General features: G+C 37.8%; 2 protein-coding genes across 2 annotated transcripts in view; both read left to right on the forward strand.

Moving 5' to 3' along the window:
• Positions 1-4,786, forward strand: part of LOC119809790 (phospholipid-transporting ATPase ABCA3-like) — a 74,583-nt gene extending 69,797 nt beyond the window's left edge. The window contains exons 30-31 of the mRNA XM_038322923.1: positions 4,205-4,278; positions 4,646-4,786. Of these exons, the coding sequence (XP_038178851.1) occupies positions 4,205-4,278; positions 4,646-4,786 (215 nt within the window). The remainder of the gene's footprint in view (positions 1-4,204; positions 4,279-4,645) is intronic.
• Positions 4,787-15,107: 10,321 nt separating this feature from the next.
• Positions 15,108-24,581, forward strand: part of LOC119825643 (phospholipid-transporting ATPase ABCA3-like) — a 115,694-nt gene continuing 106,220 nt past the window's right edge. Inside the window, exons 1-4 of the mRNA XM_038346672.1 lie at positions 15,108-15,167; positions 17,243-17,495; positions 19,946-20,073; positions 23,884-24,025. Of these exons, the coding sequence (XP_038202600.1) occupies positions 15,108-15,167; positions 17,243-17,495; positions 19,946-20,073; positions 23,884-24,025 (583 nt within the window). The remainder of the gene's footprint in view (positions 15,168-17,242; positions 17,496-19,945; positions 20,074-23,883; positions 24,026-24,581) is intronic.

Raw genomic sequence — 24,581 nt, forward strand, 5'->3', positions numbered from 1 at the left:
AAGAAGTTTCACAGACAACAGAGAATGTCACCAAACTCTGACATCACCTTCTAGGGCCTCTTCATAATTTGTTGTATCCATATAAGTTACACCTCTAAAGTCATATTTTAACACATTTCTCATTTGTTTTCACACATTATTCATGCAAAGCATTTAAGGGATATTTCCCTTCTCATTAAGCATCTTATTCTGGCTTTTGGCTATGCATGCCAGTATATGATTTGAAATGCAAGCAAGCTCTAGTAGGCATGTCTCTCTCGACAAAAATCCTTCTGTGTGTGAGTGACAAACTCAGTAAACACTTCTCTGCCCACAAAGTACAATGCAAGAAACAGCAACTATTTTCTCTTTCTCAGTCTCTTTCCCAACCATAAGGCACTGATATAATAATTTTTAGCAAACTCTTACAGAAGCTTCTGGTGCATTCCAGGTTGCTGAGTTGCAATTTCATCTTTTGGACAATGAAAAATTGATGGAGGACTCTCATTGGTTAATAAAGAAACTGCCTTGGCTTTTTGATAGGGCAGGATTTAGATAGGTGGAGTAGACAGAACAGAATGCTGGGAAAGAGGGAAGTTAGTCAGATGCCTCAGGCAATTGCCCTGCCTCTCCTCTCTGGGACAGTTGCCATGAAGCCAGCCACCAGGTCAGACATGCTGAATCTTTCCCAGTAAGACACCACTTCGTGGTGCTACACAGATTATTAGAAATGGGTTAATCAAGATGTGAGAGTTAGACAATAAGAGGCTAGAACTAATGGGCCAGGCAGTGTTTATTTATTTATTTATTTATTTTGGTTTTTCGAGACAGGGTTTCCCTGTAGTTTCTAGAGCCTGTCCTGGAACTAGCTCTTATAGACCAGGCTGGCCTCGAACTCAGAGATCCGCCTGCCTCTGCCTCCCGAGTGCTGGGATTAAAGGCGTGCGCCACCACCCAGCCCAGGCAGTGTTTAAATGAATACAGTTTGTGTGTTGTTATTTCTGGGGCTAAGCTAGCTATGCGGGAGCTGGGTGGGATGAAAAGCAGGCCTGCCCGCAGCCCCTCACTACAAAAAATAGTATTTGTTATGCTGTAGGAATGTAAACTTGAAAATATATTTTAACAATCAATGGTAGAGCAGACATGGAGAACAGCTGTGAGGAAAATCAAATAATTTCTTTAACATTGGCCTCAGTGACTATGATTTCCCCATGAGACCTACGGATGTATGTAACCATAAAGAATTGACCATGCTCCATACCGTACCAGTTATGAGCAACACAAACTGAACTTTTTTCTTTTATTCTTCTTTTTTTGGGGGGAGGGGGAAGGTCACAAGGGTGCTGGCCAAACCTGGGGAGACTGGGAAGTGAGTGTGATTAGGGATGCATGATGTGAAATTCCCAACAATCAAAGATTATGTTGGAAAAAAATCACTGAATTGTAATATCTTCACATAATAAAACCTTTTACATAAAAGAATAAAGAATGTATTTGTAGTCTTACTAAGCAAACATGTTGTGTGTGTTCCTATATGTGGTATGTATGTGTGTGCACACATGTGCACAGGTATAAACCATCTGTGCATGAATGTGTGGAGGCAAATGTTGAGGTTGGGCATCTTCCTCAATCGCTGTCCACCTCATGCTTTGAGGCAAGAGTTTCCCCTGAGCTTTGACTGGCAGATCTCCTGTCTCTGACCTGAGATGTCTCTGACCTGTGATGTGCCTGTTGTGGGGGATTTGGACTTCTCATTTCACTAGTATTCAAAAAAACAAAGAACAGGACCTTCTTAAATCCTTCCCAGCACTAGCCTATAACCTAGCAACCTACTGCTGATTATATATCCAAAATAAGTAAAAAGAATATGTCAAAGTGGTATATGCATGTCTATGTTTGCTGCATTATTCACAATTGCTAAAAATGAAAACGATTTAAGGATCTGTTGAGGAATGGGGGATAAAGAAAATATGACCCACATATGGGAGTTAACATGCACACACACAGTAGAGAAACTAATCCTGAAAATGAAGGGAAACCTTCTAATTTGTGGCAACATGAACCAAGATAGATGATATTATATTCAATGAAACATGCCATGCATAAAAAGACAAATGCCATATGATCTCATTCACTGAGTGATCCACACTTAGATGCTGAATCTAAGGAAGTTACATGGAAGTAGCTGATTAGTAGTTAGTGGATGCCATGGTGGGGTGAGGTTGGGGAGACTTTGAACAAATGATATAGAGGTTTCATAGTCACTATTCTGTGGCTGTGAAGAGACACCATGACCAAGGCAACTCTTACAAAAGAAAGCATTTGATTGGGAATTGCTTATAGTTTCAGAGGCTTAGTATATTATCAACATGGCAAGGAGCATGGTGCTGCTGTCATGATGCTGGAGAAAGAGCTAAGAGCTATATCCTAATCCATAGGCTGTGAGAGACACTGGACCTGGTGAGAACTTTTGAAACCTCCAAGTTCAGCCCCAGTGACATACTTCCTCCAACAAGGGCACACCTCTTAATCATTTTCAGATAGTTCTACTTCCTGATGACTAAACATGCAAATATATGAGCCTATGAAGGGGTTACATTCTTATCCAAACCACCACAGGAGAAAAATTGTACAGCATGATGAATATAGTTAATATTAAATTATACTCTTAGTAATCTTTTATAAACATAAAAGATAGGTATTTGAGATACCTTTTAAAGATTTATTTAATTATATATGTGTGACTGTTTTATTTGTATATATGTCTGTGTAGCAGATATGTGCCTGATGTTCACAGAGTTCAGATCCCTGGAACTGGAGTTATGGAGGATTGTGAGCTGTCATGTCAGTCATGGGAATTGAGCCTGGGTTCTCTCCAAAACCAACCGCCTCTAGCCATTAAGCCATTGCTCTAGCCCCAAGAGATACTATATTCTTGACTCAGTTAAACCCATCTGCATGCATATACACTTTATTATCACATCAATTGCTACATTAATTTAAATAAATAAGTAGATGAACTGAAAAATGGAAATGCCTTCAGTATTGATGGAGATACTGCTTATTTTTATGGGTTGTAGAATCTGAAACACTGTACCTGAAAACGAATAGGTAAATATTACTTTACCTAGATGGGTGGTGTTATAAGTGCTTTTAAAAATAATTTATTATGTTTTATATTTGAAAGATGCCTTAGTAAAAGAGCTCTACATGATTATACATTAATATATGCATTAAGATTAATACTAATAAAATCCACACACATTTCAAATACGTAAAATTCTTTAAAACATTTTAAATTAAAGCATTTAATTAAAGTTGTAGTGATTTATAAATTGACACAAGTTACTTATGAATACATCTCTTCCCACAATTGTGTTTGAAGAGCCTTATCTGTACAAAAAAACGAGATCACAGTAGCATGATTGGTGCATGATTGCCCCTTGCACATGGATGGACATAGTGTAATCACGAGAATGAGACACCATGTTGTCTTAGTTACTTTCCTATTGCCATGAAAAAGCACCATGAGCAAGACGACTTACAAAAGAAAGCACTTAATAGGGGCTTACCGTTTTAACGTCCTAGTGTCCCGGAAGCACCATGGAAGGGAACATGCACACATGGTTGGAACCTGCACACATGGTAACTGAGAGCTTTACGTCCTGATTCATAAGCATGAAGCAGAGAGAGAGAGAAAAAACTATCTGGGAACTAATATGATCTGTTGAAACATAAAGGTCCACCTTTGAGACACACCTCCTCTAACAAGGCCACACTTCTTAATCCTTCCCAAACAGTTCCACCAACTAGGAAGCAAACATTCAAATATATGAACCTATGGCGGTTATTCTCATCACAATCTTCATTCTTTTTCTTCTTCATCCTCTCTCAAAACTGTGTCCTCATACACACACAACCAGAAAAATCCTCAGCATTAGGCTTAGGAGTAAATATGTTTAGTAAATTAAAAGCTCAAACTTTTACACTGGATATATGAGTTGACAATTTACGAGCTTAAAAGCCTCAACAATTGCTGTCAGTACCCTAGAACAATTTATATGCACACCAAAAAGAGTAGGTTTTGGGGGGGTCACATCTCCTCCTGTGTTTACCCAACTCTTAACCTTTGTATGATACCTAACATGAAGCAGATACAGCATTATTATGATAGTTTAAAAAGAAATCTGTAAGATCACTCACCTGTCCTATTTTCCTGTCCTAGGTAGTGACTTGAAGCAAGAGAATCAGGGGATTCTTCATTACTACATTCCCAGCAAGGACAACAGCTGGGGAAAGGTGACCTGTGCATGTGAGGGAGGACTAACAAAGGGGGTATTTGGGGTGCGGGCAGCAGAATTGTTCCTGACGTCGTGGAAGCTGTGGAGTATTTATGTTCCTCTTCAAGTGCCTAGACATTAAATGTCTTTGGTTACTACCCTTAAGTACCATTACAAGTTCATCCCCATCAAAATAATGGAGACAGAAAACTGTCTCCTCCCTTTCTCAACTCCCCATTTCTTTTGCTTTCTGATTGTGCCCTTCTGTGTGTCCTTTCATCTAACTTCATATACTTGACAGACACAGGGGAAGGGAGGAGGAGAGGCTCCGCTGGGGGCTGGAGGGAGACAGAAATAGCAACTGCATGCTTTTGTTGTTGTTTAAGATGTTTGGCATTTTGGAGAAAGCAAAGGAACAATTCAGTTTAGAAGATTATTCCATCAGTCAGACCACCCTGGACCAAGTCTTCCTGGCTTTTGCTAATCACAACAACACAGGAAATGATTATAAAACAGAGGTGCCTTGAGATTCAGTTACAACTAGTGTTACCGGTTTACTACAGCTGCTACAGCTGGGTAGATGGGAAGGACATCCTGTGCCTGTATATCTTCATGTAAATATATTTAATAAATATTTCCCTGAAAGGAAAAAAGTGTGTCCTCTTCATTGAAGATATAGCTGAATGTCCAAACCTAAAAATATTTCTTAGAGTCATTTTTCTTCCCTAGAAAAATGGAAGTGCTGCAGCATTCATCTTTGTAAGGACCTGTTCCTCCATATTCTAAGTACTTGGGCATAAGCATCTAGCAGTGCTGGTGCTATCAGATTTGCCCAAGTAGAAACGCATCCATTTTAGGAGCTGACTATGGATAAGAAGAGCGTAAACCTGGAACAAACAAACTTTTCCACAAGCATGCACACAAAAATATGCACACACACACGCACACACCAACATATTCCCTAATAGGTGCAAAAGTTAAATCAAATATCAAAGTTTGATATTACTGTTTCCAAAATGCTAAAGTCTTTTTCTTTGATGATAAAAAGAGAAATTGAAGGACATGGACAGAAAAAAGGTTCCTTTAAAAATAATGTACTTTTCTTTCTAGTCTTGCTTCCCCTGTAGTAAAGAATAAGGGTAGAGAATAAATGGAGTGATACAAAGATTTTTCTCCTGATTCCTGTCTAGGAAGTTGGTGTCCTCTAGGGGGAGTTTGCATCTCTCTGCAGTTCAAGCCAGACAAGTAGGATGGTTCTGGGTAGATCTACAAGAGAGTCTATGAAGCTGCTGTGGGTCAGGGTGGTGTCTTCAGGTTTCAGTCTTTAGGTGGAAAGTTTCAATGATAAAAGGATACCCAGGGCCAGTGGGACAGCTCAGTGGGTAAAGGCAGCTGCTGTCAAGTTTGACGACCTGAGTTTGAGCCCCAGGACTCCCGTGGCAGAAGGACAGAACTGACGCCAGCTAGTTGTTCTTTGACCTCCACATTCATGTGATATACTTCTACCCCAAATAAATGAAATGTACTTTAAAATGGTTTTCATTGTGCACAGAAGATACGTCTCTGTTCTTTTTATATAAAGAGGATTTGATTTTTATGACGCTCTAGGACCACGAGCACTTAGTAGCTTTTCCTTTGGTTCGTGTAGCTTAATGCAAGCCAGCAGAAAGGTCTGATTAATTTCTAAAGCAACAGTCACTGCTGTCCTGTCTACTGAGTGGAGAGAGCTATGCTTCTCTTTTGGATTTACAACAACAGATATACACAGAATATAGATTGAGCAATAAAAACACTGTCGTGGCAGCCATAATTAGGAAACAGAAGTTATGAACAGCACAACACTCCAATAGGAACTTAGGCATACATATGCTAAACATTCCAACAAATAACAGAATATACATCCTTCTCAAGTGTATATGCAACGTTCTCTAGTATCACTGAATCTTGAATCTTAAAATAAACCACGGTGCCGGGCGGTGGTGGCGCACGCCTTTAATCCCAGCACTCGGGAGGCAGAGGCAGGCGGATCTCTGTGAGTTCGAGACCAGCCTGGTCTACAAGAGCTAGCTCCAGGACAGGCTCTAAAGCTGCAGAGAAACCCTGTCTCGAAAAACCAAAAAAAAAAAAAAAAAAAAAAAAAAAGCCACGGTAGGGGTGGGTTGGTGATTTGGTTCAATGACAGAGCACTTGCTTAGCAAGCACCTGGGTTTGATTCACAGCTCTGAAAAGAAAAGACAAAGCAAGACTCGATTTAAAAGTACTGAGATCTTACAGCCTTATCTACCCAAGATGTTTACTAAAACTAGAAATCAATATCAGATGAAACAGTGGAAAAATCACACCTATTTGAAAGTTACATACTACTAATTATGAGTCAAAAAAAAAGAAAAAAATTACAAAATGTCTTCAGGAAATGAAACAAGATCATAACATACCAAACCTCAAAAAACAACAGCAGAACAGAGGAAAATGTGTTGCTATAAACGAAGACTTCTAAAAAGAAGACATCTTTTCAAATCAAGAATCAAACTGTACATAGAAATATAGGGAAAGCATACACTAGCAAATAAACAACCAAAATAAAAACAACAACAACAAGAATTGACAACAGAGAAAAATTAGTGAAAACAAAATTTCGTTATTTGAAAACAAAGAAACATTGAAAAATCTTTGTCTAGAATAAGAAAAACTGAAAACCTGGAATTGCTGCAGTCAGACATGAAAGCGGAGACATTTAGTGCATGATAAAGTAAGTCCTCCCTTGTCCCTTTGGCTCCTCCGGCTCCACACCCTCCTCTCCCCTCCCCCCACGCACTTCCGGTCAGCCTTGGCTCCTGTAGCTGTTGACCCAGGGGGGTTGAGAGGAAGTGCCACGCCCGGCAGACACGTGACGGGGGGGGGGGGGGGGGTTGAGGGAAAGTGCAGCACCTGATAGACACGTGACCATGACCAGGGGGTTGAGAGGAAGTGCCCCGCCCAGCAGACACGTGACGGGGGTTGAGAGGACGTGCAGCACCTGATAGACACGTGCACTCAGAGGCGGAAGCAGGGGCCTGCTGCGGCGGTTGCGAGGACTCCTGAGCAGTGAGTGTCGGGGTCTTCACAGTCAGCTTTCTAAACATCCCCCTGACGACTAAAACTGTGTGAGATCAGGGGTACACTTGAGGTCAGGGCTGGGCTGTAGCTTCCTGGGGAACAGCTGGCGTCAGTTCTGTCCTTCTACCATGGGAGTCCTGGGGCTCAAACTCAGGTCGTCAAACTTGACAGCAGCTGCCTTTACCCACTGAGCTGTCTCACTGGCCCTGGATATTCTGACAGGAATCAGGAGAAAAATCTTTTTATCACTCCATTTATTCTCTACTCTTATTCTTTACTACAGGGGAAGCAAGAATAGAAAGAAAAGTACATTATTTTGAAATTATGGCTCTCCATCATTTCTCTTTAGTTAAAGGAAGTTGCTCCTCACTGTCTTCCACAAGAGCCAGAAAACTTTGAACTATTATGTGACATAATATTGTACCATATTCTCGTCAGTGTCTGTCCTCACCTGGGCGAAATCTAATTCTAGGTCTTCATTGAATGCTGAAGAGTTAATGAACCCAAAACTGATCTCGCTAGTCGGTTTTTCATTTTCTTTCTCTGCACTTTTAAGATACCTTTTTGTCAACACCTGTCAATTTTTTTGTGTTCAAGATACTGTCTTAAGTTGGTGTCAATTTTGTTTCAGAAAATTGCATATGAAAAACACTTCTTATTAGATTTCTTTTAAATTGATACATAAAATTATACATGTTAAATATTGTGTTATGTTTGATGTTATATGTTGTTGCCTATTAAGCCGGGTTAAATATGCTTGTTACCTTATTTTTTTTTTTTTTTTTTTTTTGGTTTTTTCGAGATAGGGTTTCCCTGTAGTTTCTAGAGCCTGTCCTGGAACTAGCTCTTGTAGACCAGGCTGGCCTCGAACTCAGAGATCCGCCTACCTCTGCCTCCCGAGTGCTGGGATTAAAGGCGTGCGCCACCACTGCCCGGCTTTGTTACCTTATTTTTTATGGTAAAATTTTTCAAATTTTCAAATCTTTTTCTCTAGCTCTATGAAATGATCATTGTAGTTATCTTTGTTCATCCTGTTGTGTAATACCACATGAAACTTGGTATTTCCATCTGACTGTACTCAGTACTCACTAGTTAGTATTCCCCACCCTACTCCCATCCCACACCTCTGTCTTCTGCCTCTGGCAACCACCTCAGCATCGTGACATAAACTTCTGTTTTGTTTTGAAGCTCGCATATAAGAGAACTCACAGTGTAACTCTTTTCTGGGCCTGGCATTTCACCTGATATTTGTTAAATCAACGTTGTTGCAGGTGACATGATTATATTCTTTTTGTTATGGGTCTAGGGACATTCAGAGATACAACAGTCTATTAATAAATTTTTAACAAATTGAAGACTTTTTATTTAGATACTGACAGCAAGACTGCACCTGAAAGTGCTCCTAAGATGCAACATTTAGCCATATCAGCCCAGGGCTTCTAAGACAAAATCCGCCAGAGTATATGTATTCTGACTGCTTGTAGGCAGGGGCTCATTTTAACATGTCTTGTAGTTGTCCTTATCTTTTTGAGCAGAATAAGCAAGCTTAAATTTAAAAAGAAAGAAGGAAAGAAGGAAAGAAGGAAGGAAAGAAAGAAAAAAGAAAGAAAGAAAGAAAGAAAGAGAATGAGAGAAAGAGAACTAAAGAAAGAGAATGAAAGAAAGAGAACAAAAGAAAGAGAAATAGGGCTGGAGCGATGGCTCAGAGGTTAAGAGCACTGGCTGTTTTTTTCAGAGGTCCTGAGTTCAATTCCCAACAACCACATGGTGGCTCACAGCCATTTATAGTGGGATCAGATGCCCTCTTCTGGTATAAAGACATACATACAGGCAGAGCACTTACAGATATATAAAATAAATAAATAAAATTTGCTTTTCTTTTAAAAAACAGAAATAGCAATTAACCTTATGACCTATTATCTTGCAAGAACAACAGGTTTTACATATCAGTCAACTTTTAGAATAGTGTTCCACGTCTGAGGGAAAAAAGGACCTGGGCTGCTAGAGTACAATTTGTAAAAGCTAGCGGCTTACATGTTTAGGCTTTTTTTTGTCTTTTTTTGATCTCTCAAGAATAGTTATTAAAACTATAAATGTAATTAACTATCACATTTTTATCAATAAATGGTGGGCATTATGTATATATATTCATTTTGTTTATCACCTAATGAAAAAACTTTAACACATTTTAAAAATTTATTTTGTTGTGCAGTGGTACTAGAGACCATAATATAATTGTCTCAGGGTTTTATTGCTGTGAAGAGACACCATGACCATGGCAGTTCCTATAAAGGAAAACAGTTAATTGGCTTACATTTTAGGTTTAGTCTATTGTGGTCATGGCAGGAAGCGTGGGACCATACAGGCAGAGTGCCTCATCTCAATGATGAGGTAAAGCCACTGTCACTGAGAGTCACCATACCTTTACTTGGTTCCGACATCCTTCTCAGTATTGCCATGTTCTACTTGTAAAGGGATTGATGTGGGATTCCCCTCTGTGTGCTGAGAATATCATTGGTGAATAAAGAAACTGCCTTGGCCTGTTGATAGGGCAGAACCTGGGTAGGCAGCAAAAACTAAACTGAATGCTGGGAGAAAGGAGGCAGAGGCAGAGAGAAGCCATGGAGCCACTGCCAGAAATAGATATGCCAAAACTTTGCCTGTAAGTGACTGCCATCTGGTGATACACAGATTAATGGAGATGGATTAAATTAATATATAAGAGTTAGTCAATAAGAAGCTAGAGCTAATGGACCAAACAGTGATTTAACTAATACAGTTTCTGTGTGGTTATTTTGGGAGTCTGGGTGGCTGGGAAATGAACAAGCGGCCTCCTTAAAACAAGGGATGACATAGAATGGACCATTTTCTTTCTTTTTTTGTTTTTTTTTTTTCTAGACAGGGTTGCCCTGTAGTTTCTAGAACCTGTCCTGGAACTAGCTCTTGTAGACCAGGCTGGCCTCGAACTCAGAGATCCGCCTGCCTCTGCCTCCCGAGAGCTGGGATTAAAGACGTGTGCCACCACCGCCCGGCAGACCATTTTCTTATCTTTTCTAATGTAACTAACTTTTCTGTTGTTCTTCTGTTTTACTGGGTGGTAAAAATATGCTTTATTTTCCAGAACTCATTAAGGTTCTTTTAATATTTCTGTTGGCCATTCATCATTTTTTCTTTCCCTTTCTTTTAATCTGTTGTCAACTTTTTTTTTGCTCTACAAACTGGATAGTATAATTTGACCTAATTTCAAGCTTGCTGATTAATTTGCCTATTCAAATCTTCCATTAACCCTTTCTTGATTTAAGCCTCTAATGTGTATATGCTTGTTGATATGTTAATTTGTTGAAATACCATTGTATTGTTTCCTTTAGCTCTCTGAATCTATTTGAGACAGCTCTATTTGAGAAGCCATTTCTAAAGTCTAGTGTCCATGTCCTTTTGTTTATAGACCTGCTGTAACAAAATAGCACAACCTGAGTGGCTACAACAAAAATCAATTTTTACACTGTTGGCAGTTGGAAGTTTCTTTTGGGGTTGAATGTTTCCTATAATCAACTGTGTTTGTTGAGGGGGTTCAGCCCATAGTTCCTGGGATAGGCTTCCTATACTTACGAATGAGGCCTGGATAAAAAGAGAATCCCCAAGTCTCTTATTTATTTTTTAATAATTATTCTTTATTATTGAGAATTTTATACATGAATGCAATGAATATTACATTTTCCCTTACTCCCCATTTTCACCCTCATCTCATGTATACCCATGTATACTCATGTATACTCCACTAAGTCAAGTTAGTGCTGCTTATATATTTATGGATATGAAGCCATCTACCAAAGCATGATAAACTACTAGTGGCCATATTCCCAAAAAAGAAAGATTTCTCCACACCACCCCTGTAGGTGGAGTTTTTCGTCACGACTGTGATCAACTCTGTTCCACCAACTGCTTCTCAAATAACCACCCAGAGGCTTATTATTAATTATAAATTCTTGGTCCATAGCTCAGGCTTATTACTAACTAGCTCTTACAACTTAAATTAACCCATTTCTATTCATCTATGTTCTGCCCTGAGGCTCATGGCTTTTACCTCTCCTGCATGTCTTGCCTCATTTCCATCTGTCTAGAGATTCCTCTGACTCTGCTCTACTTCTTCCCAGCATTCTCTCTGCCTAGAAAATCCTGCCTAGCCTTTGGCCAGTCAGCTTTTTATTAACAATAGGAGCGATACATATTTACAGTATATAAAGATTGTTCCACAGCACACCCCAGCAGTAATTAATTGTCAATAGTTCCTTTGTAAAGGGTATGTTCTGAGAGTACCTCCCCAAGCTGCCAAATTTATTTCTTCAAAGATTTAAAGTTCTTTTTCTTCAAAAGTTCTATTTCTTCAAAATAATCAATTTATTTCTTCAAAGATTTAAAGTTCTTGTCATACAAGTCTTCCACTTGTTTGGTTAGAGTTAGTCCGAGATATTTTATGTTCTTTGTGGCTATTGTGAAGGGTGTTGATTCTCTGATTTCTTCCCCAGCCCTTTTATCATATTTGTACAGGAGGGCTACTGATTTTGTTGAGTTAATCTTGTATCTTGCTACATTACTAAAAGTGTTTATGAGTTGTAGAAGTTCCTTGGTAGAATTTTTGTGATCACTTACGTAAACTCTCATATCATCAGCAAACAGTGAGAGTTTGACTTCTTTTCCGATTTGTATCCCATTGATCTCCTTTTGGTATCTTATTGCTCTAGCTAGGACCTCAGGAACTATATTGAATAGATATGGAGAGAGTGGACAACCTTTTCTTGTTCCTGATTTCAGTGGAATTGCTGGGAGTTTTTCTCCATTTAGTTCGATGTTGGCTGTTGGCTTGCTGTATATTGCCTTTATTATGTTTAGGTATGTTCCTTGTATCCCTGCTCTCTCCAAGACTTTTATCATGAAGGGATGTTGTATTTTGTCAAATCTTTTTCAGCATCTAATGAGGTGATCATATGGTTTTTATTTTTCAACTTGTTTATATGGTGAATTACATGGACAGATTTTCGTATGTTGAACCATCCCTGCGTTTGTGAGATAAAGCTGGCTTGGTCATGGTGGATGATGGTTCTGATGTGTTCTTGAACTCAGTTTGCCAGTGTTTTATTTAGTATTTTTGCATCAATGTTCATGAGTGAGATTGGTGTGTAATTCTCTTTCTTAGTGATGTCTTTCTGTGGTTTGGGTAACAGGGTAATTGTAGCCTCATAAAAATAGTTTGGCAGTGTTTCTTCTGTTTCTATTGTGTGGAATAATTTGAGGAGTATTGGTATTAGTTCTTTGAAAGTCTTGTAGAATTCTGAGCTGAAACCATCTGGACCTGGGCTTTTTTTGCTTGGGAGACTTATGATGACTGTTTCTATTTCTTCAGCAGTTATAGGTCTGTTTAATTTGCTTATCTGGTCTTGATTTAATGTTGGTAAGTGATATTTATCCAGAAAGTTGTCTATTTCCTTTAAGTTTTCCAATTTTGTGGAATAGAGGTTTTCAAAATGTGACCTGATGATTCTCTGTATTTCCTCTGTGTCTATTGTTATGTCCCCTTTTCGTTTCTGATTTTGTTAATTTGGATATTCTCTCTCTGCCTTTTGGTTAGTTTGGATAAAGGTTTGTCTATTTTGCTGATTTTCTTGAAGAACCAGCTCTTTGTTTCATTGATTCTTTGTATTGTTTTCTTTGTTTCTATTTTATTGATTTCAGCTCTCAATTTGATTATTTCCTGCCGTCTAGTTCTCTTAGGTGAGTTTGCCTTTTTTGTTCTAAAGTTTTCAAATGTTCTGTTAATTCACTAGTGTGGGATTTTTCCAGCTTCTTTAGGTAGGCGTTTAGTGCTATGAACTTTCCTCTTAACACTGCTTTCATTGTGTCTCATAAATTTGGGTATGTTGTATGGTCATTTTCATTGAATTTTAGGAAGTCTTTAATTTCTCCCTTTATTTCTTCCTTGACCCATTGATGATTCAGGTGATCATTGTTTAATTTCCATATGTCTGTGTGTTTTCTGGAATTAGTATTGCTGTTGACTTTTAGTTTTAAACCATGGTGATCTAATAAGGTACATTGGGTTATTCCATTTTTTTGTATTTGTTGAGGTTTGTTTTGTTAGTGAGTATGTGGTCAGTTTTTGAGAAGGTTCCATGAGGTGCTGAGAAGAAGGTATATTCTTTTATGTTTGGATGGAATATTCTATAGATGTCTGTTAAGTCTATTTGAGACATAACATCTGTTAATTCTCTTATTTCTCTGTTCATTTTTTGTCTGATTGACCTGTCCAGTGGTGAGAGGGGAGTGTTGAAGTCTCCCACTATTAGTGTGTGGGGTTTAATGTATGATTTAAGCTTTAGAAGTGTTTCTTTTACATATGACAGTGCCCTTGTATTTGGGCATTGTATATATGTTCAGTACTGAGATTTCCTCTTGATGGATTTTTTTCTGTGACTAATGTGAAATGACCTTCTTTGTCTCTTTTGACTGATTTTAGCTTGAAGTCTAATTTGTTAGATAGATGTCTTCCAATTTTTTGTTTGTCTTCCGGGTTGTTGGCTCAATCCTGATCCACCAGTGTCCTGGGACTGGGTCGGTTCCCAGAACTGGACTTGCTCCTGGCTTTTTCTGCTCCCGGTGGAGCTTGTTTCCTCCTAAAGGGTTTTTGTTTGTTTCTTTGTTTGTTTGTTTTGGTTCTTTTGGGTTTTTTCAAGACAAAGTTTCTCTGTAGCTTTGGTGCCAGTCCTGCAACTAGCTCTTGTAGACCAGGCTGGCCTCGAACTCAGAGATCCGCCTGCCTCTGCCTCATGAATGCTGGGATTAAAGGTGTACGCTATCACCACCCAGCTTAATTTTTAAAGGTTTTTAATGGCTGTGTTTTTGTTTTTATTTTTTTAGACAGGGTGTTACTATGTAGCCCTCATTGACCTAGAACAGATAATGTAGACCAGTCTGACTTTATTCTTGAGTGCTGATATTAGAAGTGTGTCCCACCATACCTAGTAATGGTTGTGTTTTTATTTTTCAGCAGTTAAAGAGCTGTTTTGCTTTAGACATAGATACTGACCTTCGCTCAACAGTCGTGCTAAAAGGTACCACAGAGTGGTTTTTCAAGCTGATTTCCTTAAAATTAATACCAACAGAGTTTAAATGCAGTACGATTTTATACTCAATAGCAGCTAGCATAGAATATGATGATATATAATAAATGTGCAGTAAATACTGTAGTGGAATTTAAATATATTTACGCATCAATACTTGGAATGGAGTGTTATACTCTGAGCATATGAAAACATACTGATGGATACATTTCATTGATTTACTTTTTTAAATTTGTTGCTGTAATAGTGATTTACTTATGCTTAATATATTTAGAATGGAATATATTTTAAAAAGTCATATCCTGTTATTATATCATTTTTATGGAAAAATGGAACCATATTATACTACATTTCTCTACTTTCCAGTTCCTTCATTAAATATTAAGAATCTTTATTTTATATTAAGAATACTAGTAGAAAAAGTTAGGATCAATACAGTTTGCTTTATTTGATATTAATCTTATCAATTTTAACACTGATTAAAGAGAAAAGCAGTAAAAAGAAATAATCCCATTGTTTGTTGCTCACATTTTAGGTAACTTACCATTATAAAAAAAAAAAGGAAAAGAAAAAGAAAGAAAAACACCTTTCATCCCTAGAGTTGAGCACACTTTGTTCTTTTTTTTTTTTTAGAATAATGAATCAGTTGATAGTCAAACAATTAACAGTTCTCCTCTGGAAAAATTTTACAATAAAGGTAGGTAAAGGCATCATGGGAATGTTCAAAAGAGCCTATTTGTTACATTTCAGCCTGTGTACACCTGTACATGCACTTTTGAAAAATTCAAAATTGTGGGTAGATATTCCAAATATATAAATGCCAAGGAAACAATACTGCAGAGTGACCTAAAAAAGTGGGGAGAAGGGAATATAGTTGATATAGTTCAGGAGAATTTCACAACCTAGGCCTAATGCTTAGAGGTAGTAATATACAAAGGCCAGAAGAAAATCTCCAAATAAGGCTTTTGTTAAGGGCTTCTGCTGCGGAGAAAAAGGAAGGCAACACAAGAGTGTCTTTCGCTCCTGCTTGTAGGTTAATGTAGAGACTACTTTTTAAAGATATGTGTATTAAAGTAATGGTGAGAGAAGCTAACAAAGGGGATGGTCATCCCTCTTTTCTAGGAATATATGGAGAACTTCCTGAAACTCAGGTACTCTTTTCCTTCCTTTTATATATAGTCTTATGCTTCTGTTCATGCTAACTAGGGGAGAGAGAATAGACAAATCTAGATTGATTTTAACCTTGAATTAGAGTTTTGAATGCAACATTGCTCAAGTGATACCCATGTCTACATTCAGTACTGAATAGATTGACCAAAGATTCAAGTAGCAGAGGTGTAAGACAGAATAGTAAAGCAGAGATGGCAAAGATTTTTATTTTCAAGTTACATAAAATATCTGCAGGGTCAAAAAGTCAGTGTTTTACCAAAGTAGCCTTCAAGTTCTTAGAAAATAACCTAGGCAACTTGATTATAACCCACATATCAAAGATGTTATCTATAGAACATCACTAATGATATGCTGTCCAACTGGTATCCTCTAAAATTAGTGATGTTGAAGTCACCACCGAGTAAGTGAATCAAGGCATCTTTATTTGAGGTTTTCTTTAGTAAAAATTCTGTCCCCTATTTACTCTCCATTTTGAGATATTTAGGATTTACTAGTGGTCATTCAAGTGGCTATATAAAATCCTAGCAATTATTGGTCTGGTCACAAAGAGCTTCTCCTAGCCTTCTGGCCTAACCTGGTATTTCATGGCAAAACTACTGAAAGAGAAGCACATACTCTACTTTGGTTCTGTAACAGGCTGAGAGTCTAGGAGTTTGTTTGGTTTCGTCCTTTTATGGTTGCCCTATGACCTCATTTTCTAAATAGGTTAACAATCAGATTAATTTAGTTGACATTGTGATAAAAGCATCATGAATTTAGTGATTGTTTTGTCCAGAGAATGATTTATAAGAGCCATAGTTTTAGTTTCAACTGAGTAAGTTTATTAAGCATGTAGCAAGCAAAAGTAAAAGAACAAAAGGAAAGCAGCAGATAGATAGAAAAATTGTGTATTTACAAATTCAGTAGAAATCGAGACAGTCTGCTAGAGCATGTGACTGAGAATCCCAGAAAGAGCAGTGCTCCATCGGGCAAGGACTCTAAGTAAAATAACAAATGTAAAGCAGCAGATGGACAGCAGAACATCCCATCTTATCACATCCAGCAGAAGTGACTGGGAAAGCACAGTTTAAACACACGTGCTGGGGTGCCTAGCAGAGTCCAAGGCAGAACGTCCTCTGCATGAATGAGCTTCTGGCTTCTCATTCCTAGCACAGGTATATTTATAACTTGAGATAAGTAATAGCAACCTCATTTGGAAATCTTTACTTTCTACCTGTCCTCAAGGCCACCTGTTTTTAATATCATCAGCTGTTTGCTATTTCCCTTTTTCCTTGTCATAGCATCAGAACAAGGAGTCTAGGAGAACTTTTGAGATATACATGCTCCAGTATGAAGAAGGGGCTCCTTACTCCCATTGTCCACTCTGAATATGGACAAATAGCAATGATATTTTTACCTGTTTCAATGCTATCTATAAGATTGTTATGAGAATTGAATGCATAGACTATCTACCATACTTTTAATCACTGACAGATCATAAGTTCAGGTCCTAAGCATACACCTTCCCTTTATTCCATGGTGGTCCAGAAGTAAAACATAATGAAACTCTGATGTGCAATGAATATGTACTCTTAAGCTAATCAATAACTTTTTCTCCTTTAGAAGAGGCAGATGATTAGTTCAGTAACAGAAATCATGGCAGCTTTGGTGTTTGTATTAATGCTGTTGATATTCCGTGCACTTACGAATATAACCATTGCTGGACCGTATCATTTCAAACCTCAACCCATTGCTACCATGCCTTCTTTCATCAAAGATGCCAAGGAATGGGAATTGGTTTACATACCTTCTGACATTGATGTGGTAACAGAAATCATTGAGAATATAAAGAAGATTCTCAACACCACTATAAAAGGTTAGACCTTCAAGTTTTCTAGAAAATCTGTAAAATCTGTAAAACCAAACTAATGTTGAAAGTTAATGTTGAAGGGGATCCTATGTCGTACCATTAAGACTTGCATTGTGCGGTGATAGAGAGGTCAATGTGAAATTATTAGAGACTTAAACAAATAGGTGTGATAACAGAGAACCCAAAAGTAGATTTATTGCACTGACACCAGAATGACTTTAAGGGTGATGCACCAGAATGTAGTGAAAGAAAATCTATTCAGCAAATAGTAATGGAACAGTTGGACATCAATAGTTAAGACAACACAAATCCATATCGTCTCTAAAATTAACTGAAACTGGGTCATAGACATAAATGTAAAATGATGAAGCCTTTTGGAGAGAGCCTGTGAGAAAATCTTTATGACTTAGAACTAGTTGATTCCTTAGACATGATACAAAATTCATGATCATTAAGAAAGATGTAAGTTATTTGTAGTCCTATTATATAATATAGAAGTTCTTCCTCTTGAAGTTAAAAATCATACTCTGTTTCTTATAGTTGATTTAAAGCTAGTATTTTCCTACCTTAATGTAATGTCAAAAACAGAGATCCCTCAACATTTTCTCTTTAGGTTATAGTTTTGTGGAGATTGGTAGGTTTGAGGGCTTGCAAAAAAGCTTGTTGGTTTGTTTGCAGTGCTGGTGATTGAACCTAGGGGTCCTATGCATACCAGGCAGGCCTTCTACTAAGCTATGCTCTCAGCCCTGGAGCTTTCAGTTCTGTATAAATTAGAAACTACACCAGCAATACTATAACTCAAAAATATATTTTTGAAAGATAATTAAAGCTGAAGTTTATTCAAAGAGAAAAATATTATTGTAGTTAAAAAGCCAGCTTGGAGCCCAGCTATATGGTGGACAGCAGCTACATGGTGGGAAGGGGAGCATTAGAGAAAGAATAAGCAAGCCAAGGAACAAGCAGCAACAGCATCTAAAAGAAGAAAGAAAGAGACAAAACAAGAGAGGGGAGGAAGGGATGGAGGGAAGGATGTGTGTGTATTTGTGTGTTATATACATGTATATATGTGTGTGTGTGTACATACATAATACATACACACACTCATATATATGTATATATATGGTTATGCCTTCCTGTCAGATCCAGCTGAACCTTGTGGTAACTCAGGGACTGGGCTATGGGGTGAGAATTCTGGAAAGTAAAAGTACATTATCTCATTAAAGGAATAATTATTCCACCTTCTTTCTTTCTTTCTTTTTTTGAAGCGTGGCTTAAAGTGATCCTGCCTTCCTGGGTGGGGGGCCTCTGACCAGGTCATAAATTTATCAAACTGGATTGACTCTTTTATGCTTTGGGTAACTTGAAATGTTAGGTTTCTACTTATGCCAGAGAATTCTATCCTGCTGACCCAGAGAAACCAGTTCTCCCTTGTTTCTGTGTCCTTATCCCCTCTGAAGAGGTAACCCTAACATCCTTTAGGATATGGGCTAGAATTTATAACCCATCTTTATGGAAATCTATAAATCCAGTTCCAACGATGATACCAATATCTGTACTGGAATTCTAGACCCTTTCCTTCATGTAGAAAATTTTAGGCTATGCTCATTTAGGAAGAGGTGAAAAACTAGAACTCCCTTCTGGGAGTTACTGTCACTTGTTCTCATTAACAACCGCTGAAGAGGTAACCATAACTGCCATTAGGGAAGAAGGATAATTACTGATCTGGTTTCTTGCAGCTGATTGGGGCATTGGGTATGGCAGTTGGGGTACTTCTCCAGTGAACCTATCTAAAAGATAACAAAGTGTATCCATGATTTATATGTCTTAACTGCCAGATGTAGGACAGAAAGGAAGTTCTTGACTGACAACTGGAAAGAGACTTGCAGGGGAAGCAAAGGCAAGAGTTATTAGAATTACAAGCCTGAAGATGGGAGGGAGCCCGGAGAGGTCAGAAGAGAAATATTTTAAAATGTCCACATCAGTCCACTAGAGCCTCTTGATGGGTTCACAGAGCATATCCTCTGTGCTTCAGTGTTTGAACATACCATATATTTATTTAACACTTGTGAGTCAGTGGACCTCAGTGTACTTGGAGTGGTACAAACACTATGGCAATCATTAGAGTGTTGTTATCGCCTCCAAAAAAAACTGTGCATAGTCTCTGAACTCCACCGCATTAGAAAAACACTAGACTGCTTTCTGTTTGTATAGATTGTTGGATTACATTGTGCTACTGGCTCATCTAACATTTATAACCTTTTCATAGTAAAATTTATAAACCACCTGTGAGATTTTATACCCATACTGTCCATTAGTTACTCATGTCAACATTTAAGAAAGAAAGTCATAAGAGTCACAGATCTTAGTAGATTTTTATCTGTGTAAAGTAATATCCTACCTCTCAAACAAAATTATGAGATGTTTTTATTTAAGCAGGTAATTTTGTCTCCCTATAGTTCGAGGCTTTCCTTCAGAAGCTGAGTTTGAGAGGTATATTCTGTTTGATTATACATCTCAGAAAGTGCTGACTGCTATTGTTTTTGACTGTGGCTTCAAAAACAAAAATGATCCTCTGCCACTTCAGGTAAGAAAATTTTACTTTTCATATAAGGGTTTTCAAGTAAGTTGTGCTCTCATAATAGTACCTTCGTGTCTCGGAGTTTTTAATAAATTAATTATTATTAGCCCAATTTGGCAAATGAAGAAAGTATCATTCCTGATAACGAATTAGTAATACATCATAAAGCAAGAATATTAATCCATCTGTGAGTGACTTAGTACCTTTGTACACATTACTGATTCTAAGAGACCTCGATTATAAGTCTTCATTATCAGATTGACTAGATTTAGAATCACTTAAGAAATATATAAAGTATTTTCAGAAAGGGTCAACTAAGGGAAGAAGACCTATCCTAAATATGAAGAGCAAATTTTGTCTGTGGATGTACAGACAAAATAAAATGTGAAAGGAAAAAGCCAGCAGAGTCCTGGCTCTTCCCGTTCTTATCTTTCTTGGCTACAGTGTGAATTACTCTGCTCTGCTGTGCCTTTCTCCGACCTCTGAAACTGAGTCAAAATAAATCATTATTCCTTGAAAATTGTTTCTGTCAGATATTGTGATCATAGCAACACAAAACATACAGGAGGGTACTGTAGAATGAGGGGAAACCTTAATTAGCCAGCATTTGTCATAGCACATACAGGGGTAAAGATGTGCTGTAAGACAGACATTTTATTATTATTATCAGATAACTAACTCAGAAATTCTTTCTTTGAATGAAAGACAGTATAATTCCTTTTATAAATCTCAAAAAAAAACTTGAAGATTTAGCTGTATCAGTTCAGCCTTAGGATATGAGGACTGAAGAAGAGCTGGCAGTGTCTACAGAAAGACGAGGAAAGAGCAGTGCTTTGAATTTGGAGCCTCTAGCAAAATTTACAGGCATCCTATCCTGTGATTATAGAAATAAGTTATCAATCTATAGAATCTAGAGATAGAGCCACACCTACTGTTTCTAAGACAGGTGCTTATGGGAAAGCAGGAGTAGGATCCATGTAATCTCAATGTGTACCCTATATTTTCAAGGCTCCATTCATCTTTGTCAGCTGTATATCTGTTGATGATGATTTAGGCACATTTGCGTTTTCTCAATATTCATTGATTCAAAGTGTCTGTGATGGTTTGAAAGAAAATGGCCTCATAGGCCCATAGGGAGTGGCACCTTTAGGAGGTGTGGCCTTGTTGGAGTAGGTGTGGCTTTGCTGGATGAGGTGTGTCACTAGGGGGCAGGCTTTGAGGTCTCAGGTCACACCTAGTGTGTCATTCTTTTCCTGCTGCCTGCAGATTCAGATGTAGAAGTCTCAGTTCACATTCTCCAGCACCATGTCTGCTTGTGTGCCACCATACTTCCCACCATGATGACAATGCACTAAACATCTGAAGTGTAAGCCAGCCTCTGTAGGCAGAGTTTTCCTGTCCCAATTGCCTGCTCCCAAATAACTGGCAGCTGCTTCCCAAATAGCTGACTCAGAAACTTAATATAAATTATAAATGCTCAGCCAATAGCTCAGGCTTGTTCCTAGCTAACTCTTAGACTTAAAGTAACCCATATTTTTTTAATCTATGCTTTGTCACGTGGCTGGGTACCTTTTCTTAGTATGGCATGCCCATGTTACTTCTCTCTGACTTCGCCTTTCTTCATCCCAGCATCCTTAGTTTGGTTGTCCTGTCTATACTTCCCACCTGGCTGTTGGCCACCAGTTTGAGAGACAAATCTTTGCAGTGTGCAAGAGGATTATTCCACAGCAAGCCCCAATGAAATGTTTCCCTTTATAAGAGTTGCTGAAGTCATGGTCTCTATTCACGACAATAAAACCCTAAGACAGTATCTTCAAGTTTTATTCTCCCTACCTACAGACTATTCTCAAATCTTGAATGAAATTCCAAATGTTAAAATTCCCATAAATTTTCTTTAGTGCTTAGCCTATTTTGATAATTTTCTTTCTAAAATTTTATTTGTTTATTTATTTATTTATTTTTATTTATTTATTTATTATTGTGTTTGATGTGTGTGTGAGCACAGGCACTCAGTCACAACCACAGCACACATGTAGAAGTCAGGGGACAACTTTGGAGACTCAGTTTTCTCCTCCATTATGGGTTGTGGGAACCAAACTTGGCTCTTCAGGTTTGCACAGCAAGTACTTTTACCCTCACAGCCATCTTGACAGCCTTGATGATTTTTTTAAATGAATACTATGGTATCTGTTGATGATTTCATTCATAATGTAAATAAATAGATACCAGTTCTCTTTAGTTTATGTTTCTGACAAAATCTTTTGTTTATCCATGTGGATATCACAGTGAACCTTTTCAACCTTAGATGAGATCATGTTATCATTCTAAGTAAAAGACTGTAATGTGGTGCTTGACATGGCTCTGTAGGTGAAAGTGCTTGCCTTGAAAACCTGACAAGCTGAGGTTGATCCTTGGAGCCCATGGCAGAAGGAGACAACTGACTGCTGAAAGAGCTTCACATACAGGCAATGCAATGTATGTACCTGTGTTCTCTCTCTCTCTCTCTCTCTCTCTCTCTCTCTCTCTCTCTCTCTCTCTCATCATATATATATATACTCACACAGTAATAATAATACATTTGAAAAAATTTAAAAATTCTAGTGACTTACTTAAGCTTATATACAGTATTTGGCACAAGATTTATGGCCATCCAGATGTGTCTCTGTTCCCATATCTGGAATTTTTTTACTATTTACTCAAGGAGCTCCATAAAGACACCATATATTACTACTTCTGGGACTTTGGCATTAATTTTCTTTAGCATGGGGTTGCTCCTGTAAATTTTCATTCAATGTACAGTTGTATCCTCATCCTTTCTGTTCTCTTATAATAATCTATGCATATTTCTAGTAGTCAAACAGCTTTTAGGAAACACAGTTCTGTAGGTTTTCAACAGGGATTTTAATATAAGGAAATGTTTTATTTATGGTATTTAAGTGTAACTTTAAGTCACTGTTAGCCAACAATGCAATAATGTAGAATGCCTAGCATGCTTTCCCAGTTAGGTGAACCATAATTCTCTTGAGCCCTTAGTTGTTAAGCTATTCATTGGTGTGCATTTTCCATTCATCCTACAAGGATTAGATTCAGGTGGCTGATTGTCTGTAGTTCTGCAAACATTTATTGCTCAGCTTTTTAATATGCCAATATAAGTAGAAAAAATGTAGTTTATGTTTCTGTAGTGTAAGTTTACATTTATTTTATTGCATGCCCTTGAGAATCTTTTTAGGCATATCCTGTTGGTGTGGGACAATTGTCTATATTTTGTCAGTTATGTTTTAAATAAACACTGATTGGCCAATAGCCAGGCAGGAAGTATAGGTGGGACAACCAGACAGGAAGTAGAGGCGGGTCAATGAGAACAGGAATATTCTGGGAAGCGGTAAGCTCCCTCTGCAGTCGTGACCCAGCCACCCAAGAAGCAAGATATGACTGCCCCGCTGAAAAAGGTACTGACCCATGTGGCTAACATAGACAAGAATAATGGGCTACTATAAGTTAGAAGAGTTAATGAGAAACCTGAGCTAATGGGTCAATCAGTTTATAGTTAAAAAATGCAGGAACTGGGCAGGACAGAAACCCTGACCACATCCTGTTTTACGTGTTTTCTGTATTTTGAGTGGAATTCAAATTTGTCTAGTGTGTATACAATTCTCTACCTTGCTCATTGTAAATACTGGGCATTCAGAATCTATCAGATTGGTTTCATCCTTAAAATCAAGTGTTTTTCTACTAGGGTATAATTTTATTGCTAACATTTGTTTTTAAGTTTCTTTTTGACTTTCAGCATACATGACTTCTTATTAATACTTTCAGGTAAAATATCATTTGCGTTTTATTGGTACACAGAGGACCATCTGGTGGCCAGACACGCTAGGATGGAAAACATCATTTCTTTTTCCTAAGCATCCTCCTATACAACCCAGGAATCCAAATTTTGTTGATGGGGGAAGTCCTGGTAAGACGATCCTTCAGCATGCTTATTTTCTCAAAATGGTCACATGCTAGTGCATACATATGCTTATGTTTTAATATTTGTTATTTATTTAACAAAAGAGAAATGTTTATTGTTCATGATAATTAAAATTTATAATGTAAAAATACTATTTGTTAGTCTTTACTCTTGATAAACTTACATATATTGTATGCACCTTCAGTTCTTTTATAAATATAAACATATTTTTAAATTTTGCTTTTATCAGATGTATTTACTATATATAGTTTGAAAGAAAATGGCCCCCAAAGTAAGTGATACTATTAGGAGATGTGGTTTTGTTGACGTAGGGGTGGCCTAGTTGGAAGAAGTGTTGGGGTGGGTCTTGTTGCCTGCATATCAACATGTAGCCACTCCTCCAGCGCCATGTCTGCCTGTATGCTACCATACTCCCCACCACGATGATAATGGACTAAACCTCTGAAGTTGTAAGCCATCACCTCAACTAAATGTTTTCCTTTGTAATAGTTGCCATGGTCATGGTGTCTCTTCACAGCAACAGAAACCCTGACTAAGACCA

Source organism: Arvicola amphibius, chromosome 1 (assembly GCF_903992535.2).
Source record: "Arvicola amphibius chromosome 1, mArvAmp1.2, whole genome shotgun sequence".
Taxonomy (NCBI): domain Eukaryota; kingdom Metazoa; phylum Chordata; class Mammalia; order Rodentia; family Cricetidae; genus Arvicola; species Arvicola amphibius.